We start from the raw sequence: 22,844 nt of genomic DNA, 5'->3' as shown, positions 1-22,844 counted from the left end.
TGCTAGAAGAAAAATTGAGACATAGTCAATTTGTGGATTACAATGAAAATTGAAAGAAAATAACTTGCTGCCATTATGCAAAACATAGTGCTTTAAAGAACACTCAGGTGATCCCTGACCTGCCTACAATGCTCTACCTGGATCTAAACTGAGCTGTTATAAACTTTTCTTCCGCTGTAAGATAAAGACACCAGTACTAAAGGAGAATACTTAGGGAATGTGTGGCATTAAAAAATTTTTTAAAGATAATTTCTGGGCTGATCAAGGGATATGGCAATTAAATGTTATTAACTATTCACTTCCTTGTTTTCAGAATCATATAACAACATTTTTAAAGTTAACATAAGATAGTTGACAATTTGTCGAACTTTAGTTTCTAAATCTGGATTTTGTGAATATCTATTTTCCTGATTTTTTGAACCTCAAAAAAAAAACCAGTTATATTAAAACTCTTAAAGGTGAAAATTTTATTTATTTAAATAATCAGAGTATAGAAAGTTGGGGTACAATTTTATCTTGCTGATAAAAATATTTATTGGTTTACAGAGCATTTTCTACAAGATTAGCCTCAATTGTTATTGCTCTCATGTACAAATATTATTAAAATATTTTTTATTTATGGGTTGAACATTTTTATATTCTATCACTCGTTTACAACATGCATTTCCTACAGTCATGTCCACTTGTCACTAGAAGTCAGAAGGCCAATGTTCTAGACAGGTTCTTCACTAATTTTCTCGAGGTCCTTTTCATCTAATATGCCTGAATCATGGCTTCTTCATCTGTAACACGGGAATGGGGGCAACAGTAATATTTAGAGGGCATTTACTGTGTGTCCAGCACTCTATGAAGTAGGCATTTACTGTGTGTCCAACACTCTATAAAGTGCTTTATGTGTATTTTTTCAAATACGTTTGACAACAACATTATTAGATGACTACTGCTAATGTGTGCTTCTTTGCAATTAAGGATACAGAGGCTCACAGAGTCATGAGCCTTTGCCAAGATTATACAACTAGTAGGTCATGGGGCTCAAATTCAAATCCAGATAATGACTTCACAGCATGTACTTTTACCCACTATAAATGCTATTTATTTTGCCTCTCTTACAGGAATGCTATGAAAAGCAGTCTCAAGTAGTCATAAATTTATGCAAAAATGATTAGTTTAGTAGTCAGTGGTCTGCAGTCTCAATTTAGAGATTCACTAACATACCAGGAAGTGCATCCGGAGCTGATAAGGAGAAATGACTAGAATGGGATCTTGTGCTCATTCAATAAACATTGACAGAAGTTAAAAAAAAAAAAATTAAAAAGAGGTGCTTTTAAAGGTGTTGTCCAGTTGAGAAAAGGAAAAGTACATTACTAAGCCATCATTAAATGCTCATAAATAAAAACTACTCAGTGTGCACATAAAGGCAAGATATGTCATGTGTACTACATGTGTGACACAGCAGGTAAGTTGTTGATGAATTAAGGCCCAATGATATTTCAGTGTCACCCACATGGTAAAGATGGGATGATGGGAACATAAGGGGCTTATGCAATGACTCATGCTCTCCAAATGTCACAACTCATCTTAAAAGAAAATTATAGATACTGTTTCATAAAAATATAAATCAGCCTGTTAAAAGTGATTGCTAGTTCATTTCCCCCTTTTTCCCCAGCTATCTCAAACAGTTCCAAGAATTAGGTAATTTTCACAGATATCTAGAAGGCTATTTTGTTCCCAAACTACTTTTTTATTTCAACTTCTTCTGTTCAAAAGGAAAAACTATGTGTAAAAATGTATGCATAAACACTCATACAGCATATGATTTCACACCAGACCAAGACTAAACGTAAATCACTGAAACGCAATTTCCCTTTGAGTAGACTCTTAAGTAATGATACTTTATCATATAAACTGAGAAAAGGAAAGGAAAGGTGTTAAATATAAAATGAAACATTTTAGGCCCAAAAAGTGTATCTAACCTGATTCTTGGGTTGTGAATTTTACTACATTACTAAATTGATTGCCATTTCCAACTTTGGTGAAGGCAGATACACTGATAGAGTAGGTGCTGACTGGTTCTAGTCCAACAAGTTTGGCTTCAGTTTGAAAACCTGATATATTCTGAAAGCAGAAAAAAAATTATTAGTTCCAATGCATTGTCAAAAAATTGTTCATCACTGGAATATTTTCATTGAAGTTATTCCTTTTATATTTAACTTACGGATTAATAAGCATGGATATTTTAAATTATAATAAAACAAATATTAGCATTTATTTTGTGCCATAGAGTGTGCTCAGTTTATGATACAAGGATGAATTGGGCACCCTCTTTTCCCTGAAGAACCTCATAATTGCCTTTTTTAGACATTTTTTTTTTTTTTCTTGACAGTGTCTAGTTTTGTTGCCCAGGCTGGAGTGCAGTGGCATGATTTCTGCTTGCTGCAACCTCCACCTCCCAGGTTCAAGCAATTCTCCCTGCCTCAGCCTCCCAAGTAGCTGGCATTACAGGCGCGTGCCACCATGCCCAGCTAATTTTTGTATTTTTTAGTAGAGATGGAGTTTAGCCATGTTGGCCAGGCTGATCTTGAACTCCTGGCCTGAGGTGAGCTGCCCACCTCGGCCTCCCAAAGTGCTGGGATTATAGGTGTGAGCCACTGCACCTGGCCTACAATTGACTTTTTAGAAAACTAGAGTGTTTTGTTTTCATAATTTTTACTTGGAATTATATACTCATTTTTTTAAAATTTGCCATAATTACAGTCTGCAATTTAAAACCAACTTGTGGTGGTCGGAGACACGTGATTTTTCTGAACTCATCTAAATTCACTTTTAATACTCACAGCATTCCTGTGTCAATGTATTTATTCTTCAGCTACTGTATGTAGACACTGACAAAACAGCAGTGAATAATAATTTTAAAATATCTGCTTCCATGAAGCTTAAATTGGGAGTTTTCCCAGCCAATTCCTAAATTTCTAATTTGATACTGTTTTTAGAGAAATGAGAAAAGGAACAAAAGAATATCATAGTTGCCCAAGGAGGAATATGCTTTCTCATAGAAAAAATTATCATTAAGTACAAAGTTTTCATTCAAAGATAATTGTCCTAACCAAGAAAGCAGTCAAGATTAATCAGTTATCCTCATGGACAGAGAAGATAATCTGTTATGTGATATAAACATAGGACTCTTATGTTATATCTGACAAAATATAAACCATTTTGATTATTTATTAAACACCACAGTAACAGAAATTTTAACAAGAATATTAATTATTGGGAAATTTACAATTAGAATCGTATTTTAAAATAATCTCTAGGAATTCACTGACTTACTTTAGGGGCTTACCTAATCTATTTCAGTCATTCTTTCCTGCTTACTATTTACAAAACATATGTTAGATATTCTGAGATTATAGACACATATAAGGCATGGTCCCTGCCATCAAAGAATTTTTATATTAACTAGAGAAATATACAATTTCTGAATGAGAAAAAAATAAACACAAAACAAGCAAATTATGATTTTGGTTAGGAAGAGCTAATAACCAGAGAAACAACTGAACTCAAGAGGACATAATAATAAGAGAGTAGTTTATGGGATAGTGAACAGATTTACACAAGCATATGTTGTCAAAAAAGGAAACGTGAGTGATAAATACTTACAAACATATTTTGATAGAACTTTGTACTAAATAAATAATTTCTTTCAGTATGTGTGAGTGACCCAAGTCACCTATAGATTTCACTATCCGTGGACCACAGTGGATTGACTGGGATAGCAGCAACATTTGAAGTGGTTGTAGCATTATTCTACCTCCACAAATGCACACATAATTTGAAAGAAGAAAAAGAATAGAAAAACAGATAAAATAATATAAATTGATGCCGTCAGGATATCAGGGTAGATGAAAGAGAAAGGAAAATAGAACACACTAGGGGAGAAAGCTAAACGGAAAGAGGAAAGCAGATATAGTAACTAGATGCTGAGACAGGGAAAAAGATGGCATGAGAGTACATTTAAAGGAATTTGAAAGCAAATAAGATTATGAAAATTGATGAATGAGACAATAGATGTAAAAAAGAGTAACATGAGGTAGCAGATTTTAAAACACAAAACGACTGCTCATCCCAAATGATATATTTAATACTTAATGGTACAAAGATGGTATTTTTGTTGCTTGTGAAATATTAAAGATGTGCTTCTATTGAGAAAATCTGTTTCCAAATCTTAGAATATAAATTATTCTCATGTTCACATAATGGCATATTGTCATTCCATGCTTGGTGCTGTTACAATGTTGGACAGATTATTTTGTTCTTTTAAAAACTGTGTACAATTACAGCAACAATAGCTAACATGTTTATCACATGCTTGGAATTGTTTGAAATGCTCTATGTGTAGACTTTCCTTTGTAATCCTCAATTTCAAATGTACACATCTTTGTAACTCCCATTTTGCATTAAAAAGTAAGCAATGTCCCTATTGAAGCACAATAAGTCTCAAAGGCAGAATCTGAGCCAGGTAATTTGAAGTCAGAGCCCTTGCTTCACCACTATGCTAAGACAGTCTATGTTAGAGATCACCATTCTGAGGAGATAAGATCCATATGTAGACAACCACACTCTAATACACATACACAATTGTCCTAGGAATGTGATTACTCTAAGAAAAGGATTCTTTTTTCCCTTTTGATATCTATCTCCCAGTGACCCATACAGACAAAGCAAATAAAAAATGGAAAAATGTTAAGATTAAACCAGGGATAAATATTAAAGGGCAATAGGCTTCATGTCATTTAATGTAATTTCACACTTCTGGGAAACAAATTTCACATTTATGGGGTAATATGATTCAAATTATACTCAGACTATCAAGTTTTAAAGTAATATCTTGGTTTCCAGAAAGAAAGTCATTGTTCCTGATGACATAAAGTTAATGCCTGCTTTTCATTTTTACTATTCAATTTGTAAGCTACATATGCTATAACAATGATTTACCATAGTCATAAATTGTAATACTCATAATATTGAGTAAAATGTTTACGTAGATTTTTTGCACTGTTCGTGCTGTAAACTAAATAAGAACATTCCAGGACTTTATCTGCCTTTGAGGAAAAAAATATGAAAATTTTCTTAAATAAATGCTTGTTAATTACATTTTGGCAATTAAATGCTAGAAATCACAGACATATATTTGAGACTCTTTGTTACATCAGTTCTGCGGATACTTTTCACTAATTCTGAATTCCAAAAATGGAAAAGGGAAAATGTGGTTAGTGTTGCAAATGAATTACTCTTGAAAGTAAAAAAATAAGGATATATCTTAAAAGACCAATTAGTGTAGGATCATATGCTATCAGGAAAGATGACCAGAAGTCCAGAATAAATATGAATACCTTTCCAAAAGGCTAAAAAGATTCCCTTGGCACTGCTGTTAACAACAGATAGAAATACATTTTATATTTGTAAGCCAGAAAAAAATTACTATACACTTTCCAGCATTAACAAAATGATGCAACTGCTTCTTAAATTGTAGATATCTAGAAGTCACAAATCTAAGCACATTGCTCTATGAAGTATTCAGCTTATATATCTGGCAAAAGCTTCTTGTGTTTTCCATAAGCATCCTTAAATTGTAGGAAATAAGTTTTAAAAAATAGCCATTGTTTAATTTAGTAGTCCATTTTCCTCCTATGTCAAAAGATTTTAATTCAATTTCTGATTTTTAAAAATAAACATATACTGTTATAATCAACGTACCTTATAATATGTAGTGTCAGTTTCATGTTCATGAATTTTAAAACTATATACTTTAACAATACCACCTGGAAGAGGACTTGGGCTCCATTTCAGCCATACAAAGTCTGAAGTACAGTTGATTAAAGTCAAATTTTGTGGAGGTGCTAAAGGCACTGTAGGAAAACACATGATGAAACTTACATTCATAAAACTTTTAACATAAAAATAGCACTGTGACTTACTTTCCTGAAGATATTAGTTTAAAAAGATTTATAAAAGTATCATATTTTAATTTCAGAAACAAATATCATAATTAATTATAATCTGTATTTGGACACAGTAGTTCCAAAGTAGCTTTAAACAGAACAGGAAATTCTGAAGCTCAAATTGAAAAAAAAAATTCAACAAAGTAAATATAATGGTAAGGCTGTTACAAATAGACAATCAGATATCCTTCCATATTCCATGCTGTTCCTTAAAAAGAGAGAGCAGGTGCTGCAACAGTGAAATGGTTTGAAGAAATGGGGATTCCGGCTTACCTGACTCATCTGTGTAAAAGAAAAGAATACTGGAAGGACCAAGTCCTTTTATAGTTCTTGCAGCAGCAAAAAAGCTATATAATGTAAATGGTGAAAGCTCTTCCAATATTATGTAATTATCAGAAGTAATGAAAGAATAATTTTCACTTGGTCCTTGTAAACTTAAATCATAACTTATTATTGCACCATTTGGCTTTACTGGGGGATCCCATGATAAGAGAACTGAGGTGGAGGAAAGGTTTTTAAAAGTGTTGATTATTGGTGAAGTTTCTGGGACTATAAAAGAAAAAGAGAATATCAAATGAAACAAAAGTGAATCAGCATTAACAAAGAGGATTCAATCATAATGGGATTTGATTTTCTTAGCAGATTATTTTAAGAAACATTATGTTTATTAAAAGGCTAATTACTTGAGATCAAACAGAAGCAATATAATTGAAGACTGTTACCTATGAGAAAGCAATGTAAATGAAAAGAACAACAACAATCTGCTTAATAGGCAATAAAAGGGGCTAGCCTACCATCTTCTTCAGTTTTGATGTATAGCTGGGCAGTATAGGTATCAGAGAATCCCTTTTCTGTTGATGGAGTAATTTTTAATATATAATCAGTGTATTTTTCCAGATTATCAAAATATATGCTTCTCTCATATGTAACTACAGTTGGTCTCACATGGCGAGGAGTCTGCTGTAAGATCAGTGAAACATAGTAGAAGACTAGACCGTTTGGTTGAGCCGGTGGGACCCAGCTTACATTTATTGCAGTTGACGAAATGGATTCATAAGTCAGGTTTCCAACAAGCCCTTCAGGTACTATGATAGGTAATGGGCAAAATACAAAAATCATCAGTTACCCTGAACAGAATCTAAATTCACAAACTGAGTATAATTGTTGAAATGACAACTATTACATCATCAACTCTTAAATTATTTAAATGCAGATGTGGTAAACATTCACCTATTATAAAATGTCTTCTAAAAAGTTATTTAAAAAATCATTCAAAATAAACTCTGTCATCTTTAATATGTATGGGAATTGTTTCTATAATATTTTCTTGGCTCTTCTTTCCTACTATGTGGAAATTGTGTGTGTGTGTGCGTGTGTGTGCATAATATGTGCATATATACTGCTTTATTTAAATATTTTGATAATTTATATTACCTAAACCATCTTTTAGCTTATTTCTTCTAAATGTTACCCTTGTTGTACATATGAGGAAACTAAAGCTCACAGCCATTAAGTGACTCCTCCAAGGTCATGTGGATAGTCAGAAGAATCAATACTAAAAGCTTTCCCAATATCCAGTCTCAAAATGTCTCCAGTCACCAGACTACCAACTCAAATTTGTATATTAAAAAGTTACTCTACTTACACACAAGTTCCAATTCTCAGATATAAGTTGCATTGTGACATTACACTCTATTAATGTACATTTGACATCCACCTGGAGTAGTGCATAGTAAGTGCTTATTATCCATGGTGTAGAAATTATAACTGACAAAATGTTATAGGTTGGCAAAAATCCTGGGGGAGATCTACATTTAAAGAATGCCTGAAATGGTATTGATCATATATTACAATATAACATTTTTGCTAGACCCCCAAATACATATTTCCGCACACTTATCATTTATTTTTATGTTGACCAACTTGTCAACAATTCAAAAGATTTTTCCAAAAACAACAACCATTCATTTCTCATGCTTAAGGAATCTGTCAATTTACAGCTTTCAGAGAGTAAACATGGAGTTTTACTCCAGAAGTTTAGATCACTACCATTTCTCAATAAGGGATTAATCTTTGAAAATAAACAAGCAAATGGATGACAGAAACGACTACAATAAAAACAGGTAATGATCTGCTTATCACTGTATTCTGAAAATTGAAACATAAAAAAACAAGAGCTTCAATCATTATAGCTTTTTGAATACTCAGGATAAATAGGATTCTTCAGAAGATGCATATGAGAAACTTCTGGAGTTAAAAAAATATTCTGGATATATTAGTCACGAACAGTGAGAACAGAAGTGCTGCAGAGTCCCATGTAGATTCAAAGTCTGAAAAGAAAACAAGTTGCTAGAGACTTTTTAAGTCCTTAAAGAAAATGAATAAGTAAATTAACTACTGGAAAATTCATCCATGTACGCAGTACTTTTTGTGCCCATAATTGGATGGCCATGACATCTTTTGAAGCAATAAAAAGAACAGAATTTTCATGAATGAATGTTAGCAGTTTTCTTGAATAGAAGAGGCTATTACTGCAATAGTTTTATAAGTATATTAATTGCATTTTCAAACTCCTGTAATGAATGTGTCTAAATAAAAGATTTTATTACAAATTCAAACCAAAGGAAAAGTTCCTAAAATAATAAGTTTTAAATTAATCATATTAAAGATTAATAAGTGTTTTTTGTTTACATACTGTCTTGATCTGTGTATACTTCAACTATGTCACTGCTTTTATTCCCATTTCCAGCTGAAGTACTTGCTGTTAACCAAAATGTATAGTAGCTGAATATTGCCAGTTTATCTATAATTGTGGATAGAGTCATATTGTCAAAGTCATTGGTTACTTCATGGAGTGTAAAATTCTGAAAAATAAACACATTGCCTTCATTGTTGAGAATGTATTTTTTTAAGTATGCATGAACATTTCAAAATAATTGTTATCCATGAATTGATTGTCTCATTATTTTAATATGTTAATTGTTTTAGGAAAATCAACATAGAACATTTTTTATCGCAACAATTAAACTGGAAATATGTTTATACTAACAGAGAAATAGACGGTAGTTTTTATTGCAAAACCAATTCACAAATAGCAAAGAGTAAAAACTCCAAGCCAACAATGAAGAAGGTCAAGTGGCCAAATGGAAATGCTACAACTGTGCTGATCAGGGTCACTTTCCTTATAAAAACATTCAAGTAATTTTCAAAGCATCGGCTAATATTAAACAAGTTTGGGAGTATTATAAAACTTTTAATTTTGTTTCTTTCCATTTGTGATGAAGGAATTTCAAATGTGTTTGCCCTCTTTCTATGAACTCAGATAGCTACTATTATTCACATTTAGTGGGTTTTCAGACTTCCACATTTCTTTTCAGACTTTGCTTCTCACAGTTGTAGCAAAGGGATGGCAGATTGATGTACTCTCTGACGTGTAGAGTAAGAGAAAGTTTTAATTCTCTAGCCTGACTCCCAGTTACATTTTTCCCCAAGGCTTGAAAAAAATTATTAGGGTATTTATGCAATCATTTTTTCCTATCAAATTTTAAAAGTAAAACACATAGCCAAATAAAATTAATTCTAAAATAAAAGGAGACTTAAACATATAGGTAAACAGTATGAATAATTTTATAATTTCCATCTGCACAGAGTAATCTGAATCATTCCAATCCACATGAAGCCACTTAAGTCCTACAGAACTGCATTCAAATTGTGGCAGGGTATCCCTGGATAAATCATCTAATCTCAAAGCTTTTCTCCCTTCAACTGTAAAATGGAAATAATCATCTCCACTTCACAGACAACTTTTGAGGATTAGATGACATGAAGCACAAAAGCCATTAATACCATGTCTAGCACACAATAAAAAAAAGGTAATTAGTTTCATTTAAATTAATAACATAGGATAAGCAATTTTACTAAACGTATAGTAAGAATGGCTCTGAAATTTATCAACAAATTAAATTTAGCAAAAGTTTATGGTTCTTTTGCCAGTATTCAGGGGAAAATATAGTGCAATAAAAGATTTACTTCAATTTTGTGGTGATTTACATAGAAATAGACAAGTTAAAGTAATATAGCAATCTCACACAAAATATGATCCATGAACTTTAATACCCTCCAATACATCTACTTTACACATGGAAAACTGGCTTATATGAAGCACCACTTAAAAGTATTAACATAGGCTGGGCGTGGAGGCTCACGCCTGTAATCCCAGCACTTTGGGAGGCTGAGGTGGGCGGATCACGAGGTCAGGAGATCAAGACCATCCTGGCTAACACGGTGAAACCCTCTCTCTACTAAAAATACAAAAAATTAGCCGGGCGTGGTCGCGGGCGCCTGTAGTCCCAGCTACTCGGGAGCCTGAGGCAAGAGAATGGCGGCAACCCTGAAGGCAGAGCTTGCAGTGAGCCGAGATCGCCCCACTGCACTCCAGGCTGGGTGACTGAGCAAGACTCCGTCCACCCCCACCCCCAAAAAAACAAATGTGTTATATTAGCTGGTTGGTCAAATTTGAAAAGGTTTTACTAAATACCTTCTGACTATATTTATATAAACAACAACAAAAAAAGCCTTAATTAGATAATTTGCGCCAAAAGACATTTTTGTGCAAAAATAAACAGATGAATAAAATAATCATCTGGATAATTGATCTAATGTTACAAATTTGTTACATGTCTATGCACATTAAGTCACACACTCAGCAGGAATGACTTCTGGGTGATTCAGATAATTTGTTATGTATTAGTCATCAAGGTCATAGGTAATCAGAATAAATTCTACAACAAAAATTAAAATTTACAGCAAAAAGCTATGTTAATACTTTTTTTTTTTGATACGGAGTCTAGCTCTGTCGCCCAGGCTGGAGTGCAGTGGCGCCATCTCGGCTCACTGCAAGCTCCGCCTCCCAGGTTCACGCCATTCTCCTGTCTCAGCCTCCCGAGTAGCTGGGACTACAGGTGCCCGCCACCACGCCCGGCTAGTTTTTTGTATTTTTAGTAGAGATAGGGTTTCACCGTCTTAGCCAGGATGGTCTCGATCTCCTGACCTTGTGATCCGCCCATCTTGGTCTCCCAAAGTGCTGGGATTACAGGCGTGAGCCACCGCGCCCGGCCCATTTTAAAATAGAAGACATTAAGTCAGGCACACTAAGGAAGCATAAATGGGTAAAAATTTTAAAGTAGAAAAGTTAACACGCTGCATAAAATACAATGTGTAATAACTGAAGGAAGAACAATATGGATTGCCAAATAGTAGCAAAGAAGTTAAATTCTCCAAGATAAGAAGAAGGAAAGATGGCTTTGCTACATACTCAAGGGCTCCAAAATTATGACTATGTACTAAAAATGATGTTGGTCTATTATAATATTTTTATAATCTTTCAATTAAAATATGTATTGAGCATTAAACCTATGTATGATGTAGTTTCAGAAGACTTTAGGAGATGAAAAGATAAATATTACACAATTCTTTTTCTACAAGATGCTTGTCATGGCATAAGGGAACTAAGAGAAGCAACAGTTATTTGTAATAGGAGGCAGAACATGATATGCCATGTATGACGCATTCTACAAAGTTCTGTAAGAAGGGGAAAGATGATAGGGAACAAATAAAAAGGTATACACCTATTCTGCTATATAATTTTCACTTTGAGGATTTCTTCTACTAATTCCAAATAGAAAATTAGGTAGTGAAGATATTGATGCTATTTTTAACATTAACTTTAGGAATAAGTTAAAGCATGGATAAACTTAAAGCAATATGAGACTATACTTCTGAAATGTTTTAACATCATTAGCCTGTGCCCTCTTGCAGCTGTCACGCTTAAAAGCATTCTTAAGATTATTTAATAAAAGATAACATGTTCTAAGGCAGATGAATTGCAAATTAGATCATATTACACACCCAGGTTTGAATAAGTAGGTTTAGAAGATCATGTTGGAACCATAGTTTGATACTTACACTATATTATTTAGATATGGACAAAGAGAACCAAAATATAAATCACAAAGAAGCCATAAGTAAATTGTACAGAGACAAAATGATTGCTAAAATTTAGAACTACTGGAACAATTGTGCAACATTTTTTAGATACATAAAAGAAGGAAAATCTCTAATTTGAATACCTTCTATTGGTATAATGACATATTGTTACAATTGTAAACAACATTTTAGTAAAAAATAAATTGCCTCTCTAGGTCCCATTTCTCTTCCCTGTGGAGAACAAAACAAAAAGCAAAAACTGTGTGACATACAGAGTAGAAAACTGGACCTTCCTTTCTCCTTCTGCTCTTAAGGCATTTGTTTAAAAATCTTGATTTACAATTACATTTATAACTCTATCTACATGCCTTTTATTATATCTGTAACTATATCTACATGTCTTTTATAAGGTAGTTTTCTCTTTGCATCAAGTTTTAGATAGACAGACTTATACAACCCTACTCTTATAGAACAGAATGTAAACACTAAACCACCTTTTGGACTTTGTCTTTCTCCCTGCTAGGTTAGTCCTGAGATAGCTTGCAAAGTTCTGCTCTTGCCCTCTTCATTAGCCTACGTTGCACTATAGTTGCACTAAAGCTGCACTTAATTCCAGAGGCTGTTTCTCAGGAGAACTAACTAGTGACTAAACTTGGGCTGTCGGTCACAAATGGGATTAGGCAACTCAGGATTTGTAAGACTTATCTTTCTTCTTCTTTTACTTAAAAGGATAGAAAGAATTAAGAATCACCTAAGTCACAAACATGCAGTCAATAATTTCTACCACTAAGTGATGTATTCTGTACATTGCAGCATTTCTTTTAAATTCATGTTTTTCAAATTATATTCCAGCTCTCTGCATCTTTGATTCAATCATAATCACTCCAATTATCCTTTTTATATATTAAAGTTCTGTGAAACACCTAATTTGGAGAAATAATATAATCCTGCTGAAAACTGGAAATATTTCTTCAAAGTAAAGGCATTTTAGCTATTTTCATAGCCATCATCATTCACATCCTAGAGAGTGCCCATCTACAAACTGTGCAAGCCTAGAACCTTATCTATGACAAATAACCACATTCGGAGTGGTCTTCATTACATCTGATAGTAAACAGTAATTACTATTACACTATTGCTATAATAATAACCCTTCCTGCTAACAATCAAAAACATTTTTTTAAATTAAAGAAAAACACACAAACACATTCAAACACTAAAACTATTTATATCGTATACCAACAAATGAAAAAACTTAGCTAATAAATAACTTTGAGGATAAATGATACCACCAGAACTTTAGAGAACACTTGTTGGAGGAAGTGTAATTGAGGGCCATCTTTATAAACAGAATTGTAAGTACGTGGCAGATTCACTGTCGGTAATACATGTGAAGCTTATATAGAAGTGTGTGTCTGTGTGTGTGTGTAAAGAGAGATTAAATGTATCTGACATTTTCTATACCACATTTTTTATGTCAATGGGAGTTTTATAAAATACATCTGTGCATAATTATCAATGTAAGGTAAACAATTTCTTTCACTGTGACAAGTCTATTTTATTAATAAAACTTAAGGATGTTAATAAAGAACTAGGGGAAAATTCAGTTCTTACCTGTATAAAAGTACCTGAAGTATTTCTGTAATAAACAGAGTAATATTGTATAATCCCATTAGGTTTTGAAGGAGGTGTCCAGAAAAGAATTATTGATGAAGAACTGAGGTTTACATAATAAACATCTTTGGGAGGATCGCTTGGTGCTATAAAACAAATAATTGAACAAATTACTGTATTTGTGGCTACAAGTAATGTCTGAAATGGCCTGAATTTTACCTACAGTTTATAAATTAAAGTGGTAAAAATTGTTTTTCAAAAAAGCTTGAATGAGAAATAACATCTATTTAGATGTCAGAAATGAAATCCAAAAAAACGCATTGGGTCACCCCTCTAATACTTTATTATAGGCATATTCAAGCTGAAGACAGATGGATTTCTTACTCATAAAATACTATCCCCTTTCTAAAACCTGTCCACTGCTCTGGATATGAGAAAACTATTATAACAGGTTTCCAATACAGAGTACATAATTTGAAATTCTAATATAACTTAAATTTTTTGTATTGAATAATAAAAGTCATAGACAAATGATTCATGCATTTTATGTTGTTTCATTTAATAAACATATAAAATTTTATTTGTCAAGTAAGTTCTGTGCTAAGTGCTTTTAAACATAAAAACTTATGTAATCTCCATAAGAACCCCGTGAAGTAGGATGATACTGTTTCCACATTACCAATGAGAAATTGAGGCACACAGAGATTAATTTTCCTAACATCACACAGCTAAAAAGTGATCAAAATACAATTTTTCAACCAATTGATAATGAATATTAGGCTTCATCATACATTTTGATATTTGAATTTTTTTCTGGGCAGGATATTTTTTTAAAAAGAAAAAGAACATTCTTTTAATTGGCATACATCCTTAACTCACCTCCCTCTGGTGTTTGAAAGCTAATGATATTGCTTCTTGTTTTCCCATCACCAAATCTGGTGCTAGCTGTTACATAGGCACTGTATTCAACATTATAATCCAAATCCGATAACTCCAATGATGTTTCAGTGACATTAATAGTTTTTAATGATGATCTATTCCTGAGATAAAAAGAATATTATCTGTATAATTGAATTTTAAAAGTTAACATATACTTTTTGAGCACACTAACATTAAAAGTAAACAACATTAATATATGGAAATTTATTCATCTAGATTAATAGAATAAAGATGTTGGTTATCCTGAAATACTGAAAACAGTAAATTTCAGAATACTTTAGTAAATTAGCTTATTTTGCTTTTAATTATATTCAGTAATTAGATCAAATGTTAATATGATGTTCATAATTAGAGTTTGCTTGGATCAATTTTAATGGATATTCAGGAATACTATGTACTAAAGTAATTACAGTATTCCCTTTCATACTGATGTTTTCGTTGTCCAAATATTTGTTAATTTCAAATGCTGGCAAAATCTTAAACTATTAATTTATAAAATAAATCTATCTTTAAAATATTGTACAAAAGTGACATTTACTTCAGGCCAACACACATAAATAAATAACAAATATCTAAATAGTGACATGTAAAATAACAATGTTGTGGGCTCTCCTATAATTACTTAATAGAAATGAGATTGAAAACAATGTATGTATATCATACAGGAAAGAAGAAAATATAGCTCACACCTCTCACTCAATCAAAATCTTTAAAGTATTTAAAATATCACTCCAGAAAAGAAAACAAATCAAATAAATATTGACTCAAAACTCTCCAAGCACATATCAAAATCTCAGGAGGAGAAAAAGGAGTCTAAAGAACAAAATATAACACTATTTTATTTTAGTCATGTTAGTTCAGTTTCCACAGTCTGAATTGGGTATAGATTAATATCTAAAACCAAAAAATGAACATGTGTATAGTGGTGCTGAAAAATGTGCGTTGTTTTAAGATTTATATAATAAAGTTAGTTATTAAAGAATTTAGATAAGGGAATATGATCAGTAACACTGAAAAAGTATGTGTCTCATGTAATCTCATATTTTTCTTCTTTAGATACACAAAGCACTGAAGAAGTAAATGAATATTCCCTCTGAATAGAAAATGTTCTTTCTTTACCATTGAAATATTTGAAGCCTTGAATCATTAGGAGGAATAATAGATTTTAAGTGAATTAAGGGTTTCCACAGAGATACATTTCAGTCATGGTTTTACTACCACAGAAGCACAAAATTATTCCAAATATAAGTTTTGTTATCTGAAAAATAGTTGGAAAGCTTACCACGGTGAGAAAAATATGGATTCAGAGTCTGTGATTGGAGACAGACAGGATTAGCCAGGCTATTCAGCAATTTGAAACAGTTTCATTTGACATCCTTTTTCAGAAGCAGTCAGGAAGCTTTCTTTGACTCCATTGAGACCAGAGGAGAGTGGTTTTAAAAACTCTTGATACTGTGGCTATTAGCCGCCAGAAAAGATTCTTTGTCATAGAAACTACCCAATTCCATACTCTTACCACTGGTCACAGGTCATCAGGACACTACAGAAGAGCTAATCCAATATGGATGTCTAAAACTATGCAATTAGGACGAGCGTGGTGGCTCACACCTGTAATGCCGGCACGTTGGGAGGCCAAGGCGATTGGATCACTTGAGACCAGGAGTTTGAGGCCAGCCTGGGCAACATGACAAAACCCTGTCTCCACTAAAAATACAAAAATTAGCCCTGCATGGTGGGCACACCTGTGGTCCCAGCTTTCAGGAGGCTGAGGCGCGAGAATTGCTTGAGCCCAGGAGGCGCAGGCTGAAGTGAGCAGGTATCATGCCACTGCACTCCAGCCTGGGCAACAAGCAAGACTGTGTCTTAAAAAATAAATAATGAAATGAAATAAAATAAATAAAACAAAATAAAGCTATGCTATTAGCTAAAGTAATCTAATTGCATTATATCAATTTAAAAAATTATTTTCTCTAATGTATTTCAACGTTTTCTGCTACCTTGCCCTGATATTCACAGCAAAATCTTGTACGTAAGTATCTACCAACTGTAAAAAACTCAGTTTATTTTCCATAGATAATGCAGATTCAAGGCAATTACCTGGAAATGGATATCAAAAATAAATTTTATCTCAAATAGACATTTTAATAAAAAGAAGCTAGTTGTTATAAATGATGTTAATCAAAACATAATAGTTCACTTCAGTTTGCATATATATAGTTTCAACATCTAGCCTGGTTTACTCCCAAGGGACAAAATTAAGCTAACAAAAATTTTTCAGATGTCTCGTCTGCTTGAGGTTTGTTTATTTTTCTTTTGTAGTTTAGAATTGTGGCTGATATTTTAATAAATAAGTTAGAAAAATATGGTAGCATATTAGTTAAAACAATTCAGAATAGATCAAATATGTAAGAGATTATTTGTTATAAAACTGATAACTAAAAGAAAGAGAAAGGAGACAGAAGTGAACTATCACCAAGGCTCGAACTCCATTTTCCTAGTAGCTGTTACCGAATTGGAGATAACATATAAATCTCTGTGCTGAGGTGTGAGCTCTCTCATCTCAAAGGAGCAATCTTCTGAGCAATCCAGAAGCTCAAAGGGTTCACTCCTTTTGAACGAACCGTGTGTAGGAAATTCATCTTTGACACTGCTATAAGTTGTTACTCTTGCTTTTAGCTGGCTTAGTTTTAAAATCTGTTTTATTCTTATTAGCCTAAAAATATTATAATAGAATTATTATGTGTTGCATTATAATGTTTTATTTACATTTATAAAAGTATATGTTCTATATCTTGATTTTTTCTCTTATCGTGTTAACACCAATGATCTATATCATAATGTTTTTGTAGTTGCATAATTTGGATAGATCATAGTTATTTAGCCATTCTATGAATTAACTTTTAGGCTTTTTCTCTTTTTTTATTTCTTTAGCTATTAGTAGCAATGATGCTGTAGTTATTCTTAAAGAAGTATCTTTTCATAATAGTACTTTTATTTCTACCTATTAAATTGTGTGATTCTTTTTAAACTTTTTTTAATTTAATTTTTTTTTAACTTTTTTAATTTTTTTTTTTTTTTTAGAGACAAGGTCTTGTTATGTTGCCCAGGCTGGACTTGAATCCTGGGCCCACAGCATCCTACCACCTCAGCCTTCCTTCAGAGTAGCTGGGACTACGTGCATGCAACACTACACCAGGATGCAAATTGTGTGTTTCGTGAGTCAAATGGTTTGAATGCTTTTTAAAATTTTAAGATTACTACTCCAAAATGATGACTGTATCAAATTTTAAGTTATAATAATTATAATTATTTAGAATCATACTAACAATGTGTGAGAATACCCATTTTGGCAAACTCACATAAATCTCTGGATATTATTAATATAGTTAGATTTTAGTAGATTTTTAGGTAGATTTTAGTTAGCCATTCCTGGTTGTGAGTGAGACAGAATGTCTTCTTACATGTTTGTTGGTCATTTGTGATCCATTAAAACAAACAATTAAAAAAATTTATGGGTTTTTAATATTTTATTTTAGTCTTTAAAATGAAAAACATTATTAGTCTGAGCTCTTTAGACACCAATTCATTAGACAGCACAAGCAAAGTTAACTTTCACACCTTCTGAATTTAGAGATGATATGTACAAAATCAATATTCAACAAAATCCAACAAAATGTAATTAGCATCTACTTTGTGTCAGGCACTACTTTAGGCATCAATATGAGTAACATACAGCCCCTATCCTCAAAATAGAGAGATAAAGCAGTAAATAATTCTAAAACAATTTGCTAATAACAGTGTGACTTCCTTAAGGACAAGGACAATAAACTTTTTGCCCTTAGTAGCTAAAAGTAAAGAACAAAGATAGCAATGAGCAAATAAATTAGTTGTGACCAAAGTATAAAAAAAAGAGAATAAGGCATGGCCCCAAAGATCCAGGAAATTGTTCACTAGAAAGCTAGTTTGTAAAGTTTGAGAGTAGGATAGGGAGTTGAGGGAGGTGGGAGAAGAAGAGAGGAGGCCTACAGGACAAAGCAGGTCTAACTCTTACATATCCAAAGTCATAAACTGTGTACAAAGGGAGGGCATATAAATGTTACACAATAGTTATTATCTAAAATATATTACCTTTCAACACTGGCCAAATTTCTCAACCAGTGACTATTTTCAAACTGAGACGAAATGTGAGGGAAGTCCTCAGTAAAATGATTTTACTTATTTAACTCTAAGCCTAATTTTGAATAGGTTTCAAAGCTTTTTCAAATTTAGGAAATGAAAAAAAATTTAATTACTTTGAAATTATTCTGTAAAAATGTAAGCTGCAGTTGTTCTGTCTTTACTCATGAGTAACACCAAAAAAAAGCCTTCAACTGGGATAAATAGTCTCTAAGATGAAGTTATTTCCTAATTAATTTACAATTTTTTTTTCAAAAGACATACCACATTTTGACATCTAGGGCATAAAAGAAATTCTAGATCAAAAGAGCAATTTCTTTGCTTTACCAGTTTCTTTATCTCTTACAACACCAAGTCCATGCTAGGCAACGATTGCCTATGAAGAAATCCTGAATACCCAAACCACAGTAAATAAATTTCTCTGTTTCCATAAGTATGAATATGTATGGTTCTCTAGCCAAGGTTTGAGACCCTTTGAAAAGTCATAGTTTTAATTTTAATCTTTATCATTTGATATTTTGTTCCATGTGCATAATCTACCATATGATACATCCATCCCTGTTCATTTTTGTGAATTTATTTTCAAAACTTTAATCAGTTATTATTTAAATGTCCTAGATTAATCCCTTCACTCACTAAATATAACTCCCTGAAATGAAGAATGTGAGCACTCACTCACTTGACTCTTTATTAGATTATTTTTTTCCTCATATGAAGCAGTGATGTTCATTAATTTTCCCATTATATAAGGAAACTACTCTTCTATGTTGTACTTCAGCATAATTACTCTACACAACTTGATAGCATCAGTAGGTTAGTGACTGTGTATTAAATAACCCCAAACTAGCAAGGCATAAACAGTTGTACATTACTAAAGCTGTTCTAGCATCTCAGAGACAGTCTGAGTCAAAGTCGGTATTCATTTGTTGTTATTGTTCTTATTGTCATCATTTGGTTGACTGGCTAACTTGGTTGGTTTGGTTTGGCTTTGTTTTCCTTGTTTGCATTTGGTAGGAAAGATACCTTTAAAAGATTAAAGGAAAAAGCCACTGAAGAGAATGAGTTTGAAGCTGAGGAATCATACACTAATAATCCATAGATAGCTTTAGAGCAGACACAAGGAATTAGGATCCAGAAGGCAGGAGGAAGGATTGCACTTGAACTGAAAGAGAGATTTCATATTCTGAGAATGGATGTAAATGAGTTGATGGATTCTGGAAGCAGGAATTTGAAGTAGTCAAATTTTTGAGATAGTCACCTCAATTTTAAGTTCAGAATGGAAGCTGGGTTTGTCTGCTTTGAATGAGGTGAGTGAGATTTAGTAAAGGGCTTGAAAATAGAGATGATTTGAGAAAATTTCCAAGGACAACAGGAGAGGAAACTGATCAAAAATATGTAAAATGACTTCCCAGGGGTGCTCAAAGGTTAGTGAGATTAGAAAAAAAAACAAGACTTTTAAATGTAGACTTACATTAAAGTAATGAAAGACTTCTTTCTTTCATTACTTCAACAAATATTTATTGAGGGCCTAAAATATAAGTTATTATACTTTGTGATGGAAATATGAAGGTGACAAAGACACAACCTCTGGCTTCAATGGGTTTATAGCCACATAGTTATCATCCCATTAGGGCTCCAGAATTTGAGTAAAATCCTTCAGAAAATTGGCTATTGGAGGAATACACAATTATTAACTACCCATTTCTCTCCTTTAAAGCTTATAAACTATTCAGATTTTTTCATTTTCTTTTACAAAGTGTATAAGTTATATCTTACTAGAAGTTTATGATTTCATCCGTTTGAAATTTATTGTCATAAGGTTATTTTAAATGTCCACTTATTTATTTATTTATTTATTTATTTTTGAGACGGGGTCTCACTCTGTGACCCAGGCTGGAGTGCGGTGATGCGATCACAGCTCACTTCAGCGTCGATGGCCCCAACCCCAGGCTCAGGTGATCCTCCCATTTCAGCCTCCTGAATAGCTGGGACTACAGGCATATGTTACCACACCTGGTTATTTTTTCTAGAGATGGGGTCTCACCATGGTGCCCAGGCTGGTCTCAAACTCCTGGGTTCAAGTCATCTGCCCACCTTGGCCTCTCAAAATGCTGGGATGACAGATATTTCTTAATTTTTAGGTATCTGTAGTTATGGTGCCCAGGCTGGTCTCAAACTCCTGGGATCAAGCCATCTGCCCACCTTGGCCACCCAAAGTGCTGAAATTAAAGATATCTCTTAATTTTTAAGTTATCTGTAGTTATGTCTCCTTTTTCATTCCTAACATTACATTAAATGTGCTTTTTCTCCTTCATCTGGATCATCTCCCCATTTCTTTTTTAACTCTATATTTTAAATTACTTATTAGTTTTGCTTTTCTCTGTTGTAAATTTTTAATTTAGTTTCTGTAAGTATGGAATTTATGAATTATATATGATTATTAATTATAATATGGGAATAATTATCCATATTTTCTTCCCTGTCTGCTTGAGAACTTATCAAGTTTGTACAAAGGGAGAGCAAAGCATAATATTTAATACTTTAAAGCATCATGAATTAAATATTAGAACACAACTTTTATTTGGAAAACAGTCAATTTTGGTGAACAATAACAGTATAGTATAATAATGAATTAAATAACTTTGACCTAAATTAAATTGTATTCAAATGAATACAAGGTTAACAATTACTTGACAGGGTTTACAGGGTATAAATATTTTTCAAAACATTTTTTCTACTGGAAATTTTAAAAAGTTATGAGTTCTATAAATATAATCATAAAATTAATTTTATAAATGAAAGTGTCTTTTAACACATTTGGTCAAGAAATAAGAAAGATGGCCTTTTTACTGAAAGTTTGCCAAGTGTTATAGAAACAAAAATGATTTTTTAAAAAAGCTAAGGTGATGTAAAGTGCTTAATGTATAGCAAGCTTTAAAATATAATCAGTGGTGGATTGCCTTTTAGTAGAGGCTTTTAATTTATAATCCTAAAGCTCTAAAGGTTGGAAAAATTACTTAAATAATTTTTTTTCAGTAAATCAGTGCCCTTCCACTTTATTAAAGACATTTTCTTTCATTTTTTTCTTCAATAGTTTCAAATACCTGATCACCACATTAATTTCTCATAATAAAGCTTTAAAAAAATAAAAACTCATTATTTTTCATTTATTAGACAAAGCTCTGGTTAGGACTCTTAAATTTAACCAAATAGTATTAACGTTAGCCCCTGCTTTAAATGTGGCAGATATACATAATGGAATACTATGCAGCCATAAAAAAAGATGAGTTAATGTCCTTTGTAGGGACATGGATGAAGCTGGAAGCCATCATTCTCAGCAAACTATCATAAGGACAAAAAACCAAACACCGCATGTTCTCACTCATAGGTGGGAATTGAACAATGAGAACACTTGGACACAGGAAGGGGAACATCACACACCGGGGCCTGTCGTGGGGTGGGGGGAGTGGGGAGGGATAGCATTAGAAGATATACCTAATGTAAATGACGAGTTAATGGGTGCAGCACACCAACGTGGCACATGTATACATATGTAACAAACCTGCATATTGTGCACATGTGCCCTAGAACATAAAGTATAATAAAAATAAAAATAAAAAAATTTTAAACACATGGTACTTGTCTTACTAAAATTTAGAATATTGCTACTCTTGGCTCTCCCCAAAGAACATAATTTCAAACTGTCTGTTCTTCAGTTACTCTAAAATGCTGTGGAAAGCGTTGCTTATGGGAGACTTGAAGGATGGGTAAATCTTTAAATTTGCTTTTCTGGCCTTTGATCAAGCAGAAGCTACAGAAAGCCATATACATTATACATTTGACCTTAATTGTCTGTGAAATCACCTTCACCTTACTATATATATATTTTTGTGGAAATTCTTATCACTTTCCAATTCTATACCCACATAATTCTATTCACCATACAAAAACCACACTAATAGTCTTTGGACTAATATGTCCAACTGACTCTTCTGAAAGTTTCTGGAATTCCAATGTATGGAACTAGTTCTCTAACTTAGTTTCCTCCAACCAAAGATTTAGCTCCCAAATCTAGTCTCTCTGCAGTCTTCCTTTCTATAAACACCTGCTTCTCTGAGATGGCCGATTCTG

The 22,844-nt window shown here is 32.7% G+C and overlaps 1 protein-coding gene across 1 annotated transcript in view; it reads right to left on the bottom strand.

Annotated features, from left to right (window-relative positions):
- The window catches only part of PTPRQ (protein tyrosine phosphatase receptor type Q), a 216,970-nt gene that overhangs the window by 133,278 nt on the left and 60,848 nt on the right, over positions 1-22,844 (bottom strand). The window contains exons 18-24 of the mRNA XM_073020970.1: positions 14,478-14,638; positions 13,599-13,744; positions 8,695-8,863; positions 6,794-7,084; positions 6,273-6,548; positions 5,755-5,906; positions 1,974-2,115 (exon numbers count right to left, since the gene is read on the bottom strand). Coding sequence (XP_072877071.1) covers positions 1,974-2,115; positions 5,755-5,906; positions 6,273-6,548; positions 6,794-7,084; positions 8,695-8,863; positions 13,599-13,744; positions 14,478-14,638 — 1,337 coding nt within the window. The remainder of the gene's footprint in view (positions 1-1,973; positions 2,116-5,754; positions 5,907-6,272; positions 6,549-6,793; positions 7,085-8,694; positions 8,864-13,598; positions 13,745-14,477; positions 14,639-22,844) is intronic.

This window comes from Chlorocebus sabaeus, chromosome 11, assembly GCF_047675955.1.
Source record: "Chlorocebus sabaeus isolate Y175 chromosome 11, mChlSab1.0.hap1, whole genome shotgun sequence".
Taxonomy (NCBI): domain Eukaryota; kingdom Metazoa; phylum Chordata; class Mammalia; order Primates; family Cercopithecidae; genus Chlorocebus; species Chlorocebus sabaeus.
This window is presented reverse-complemented; position numbering and strand designations above follow the sequence as displayed.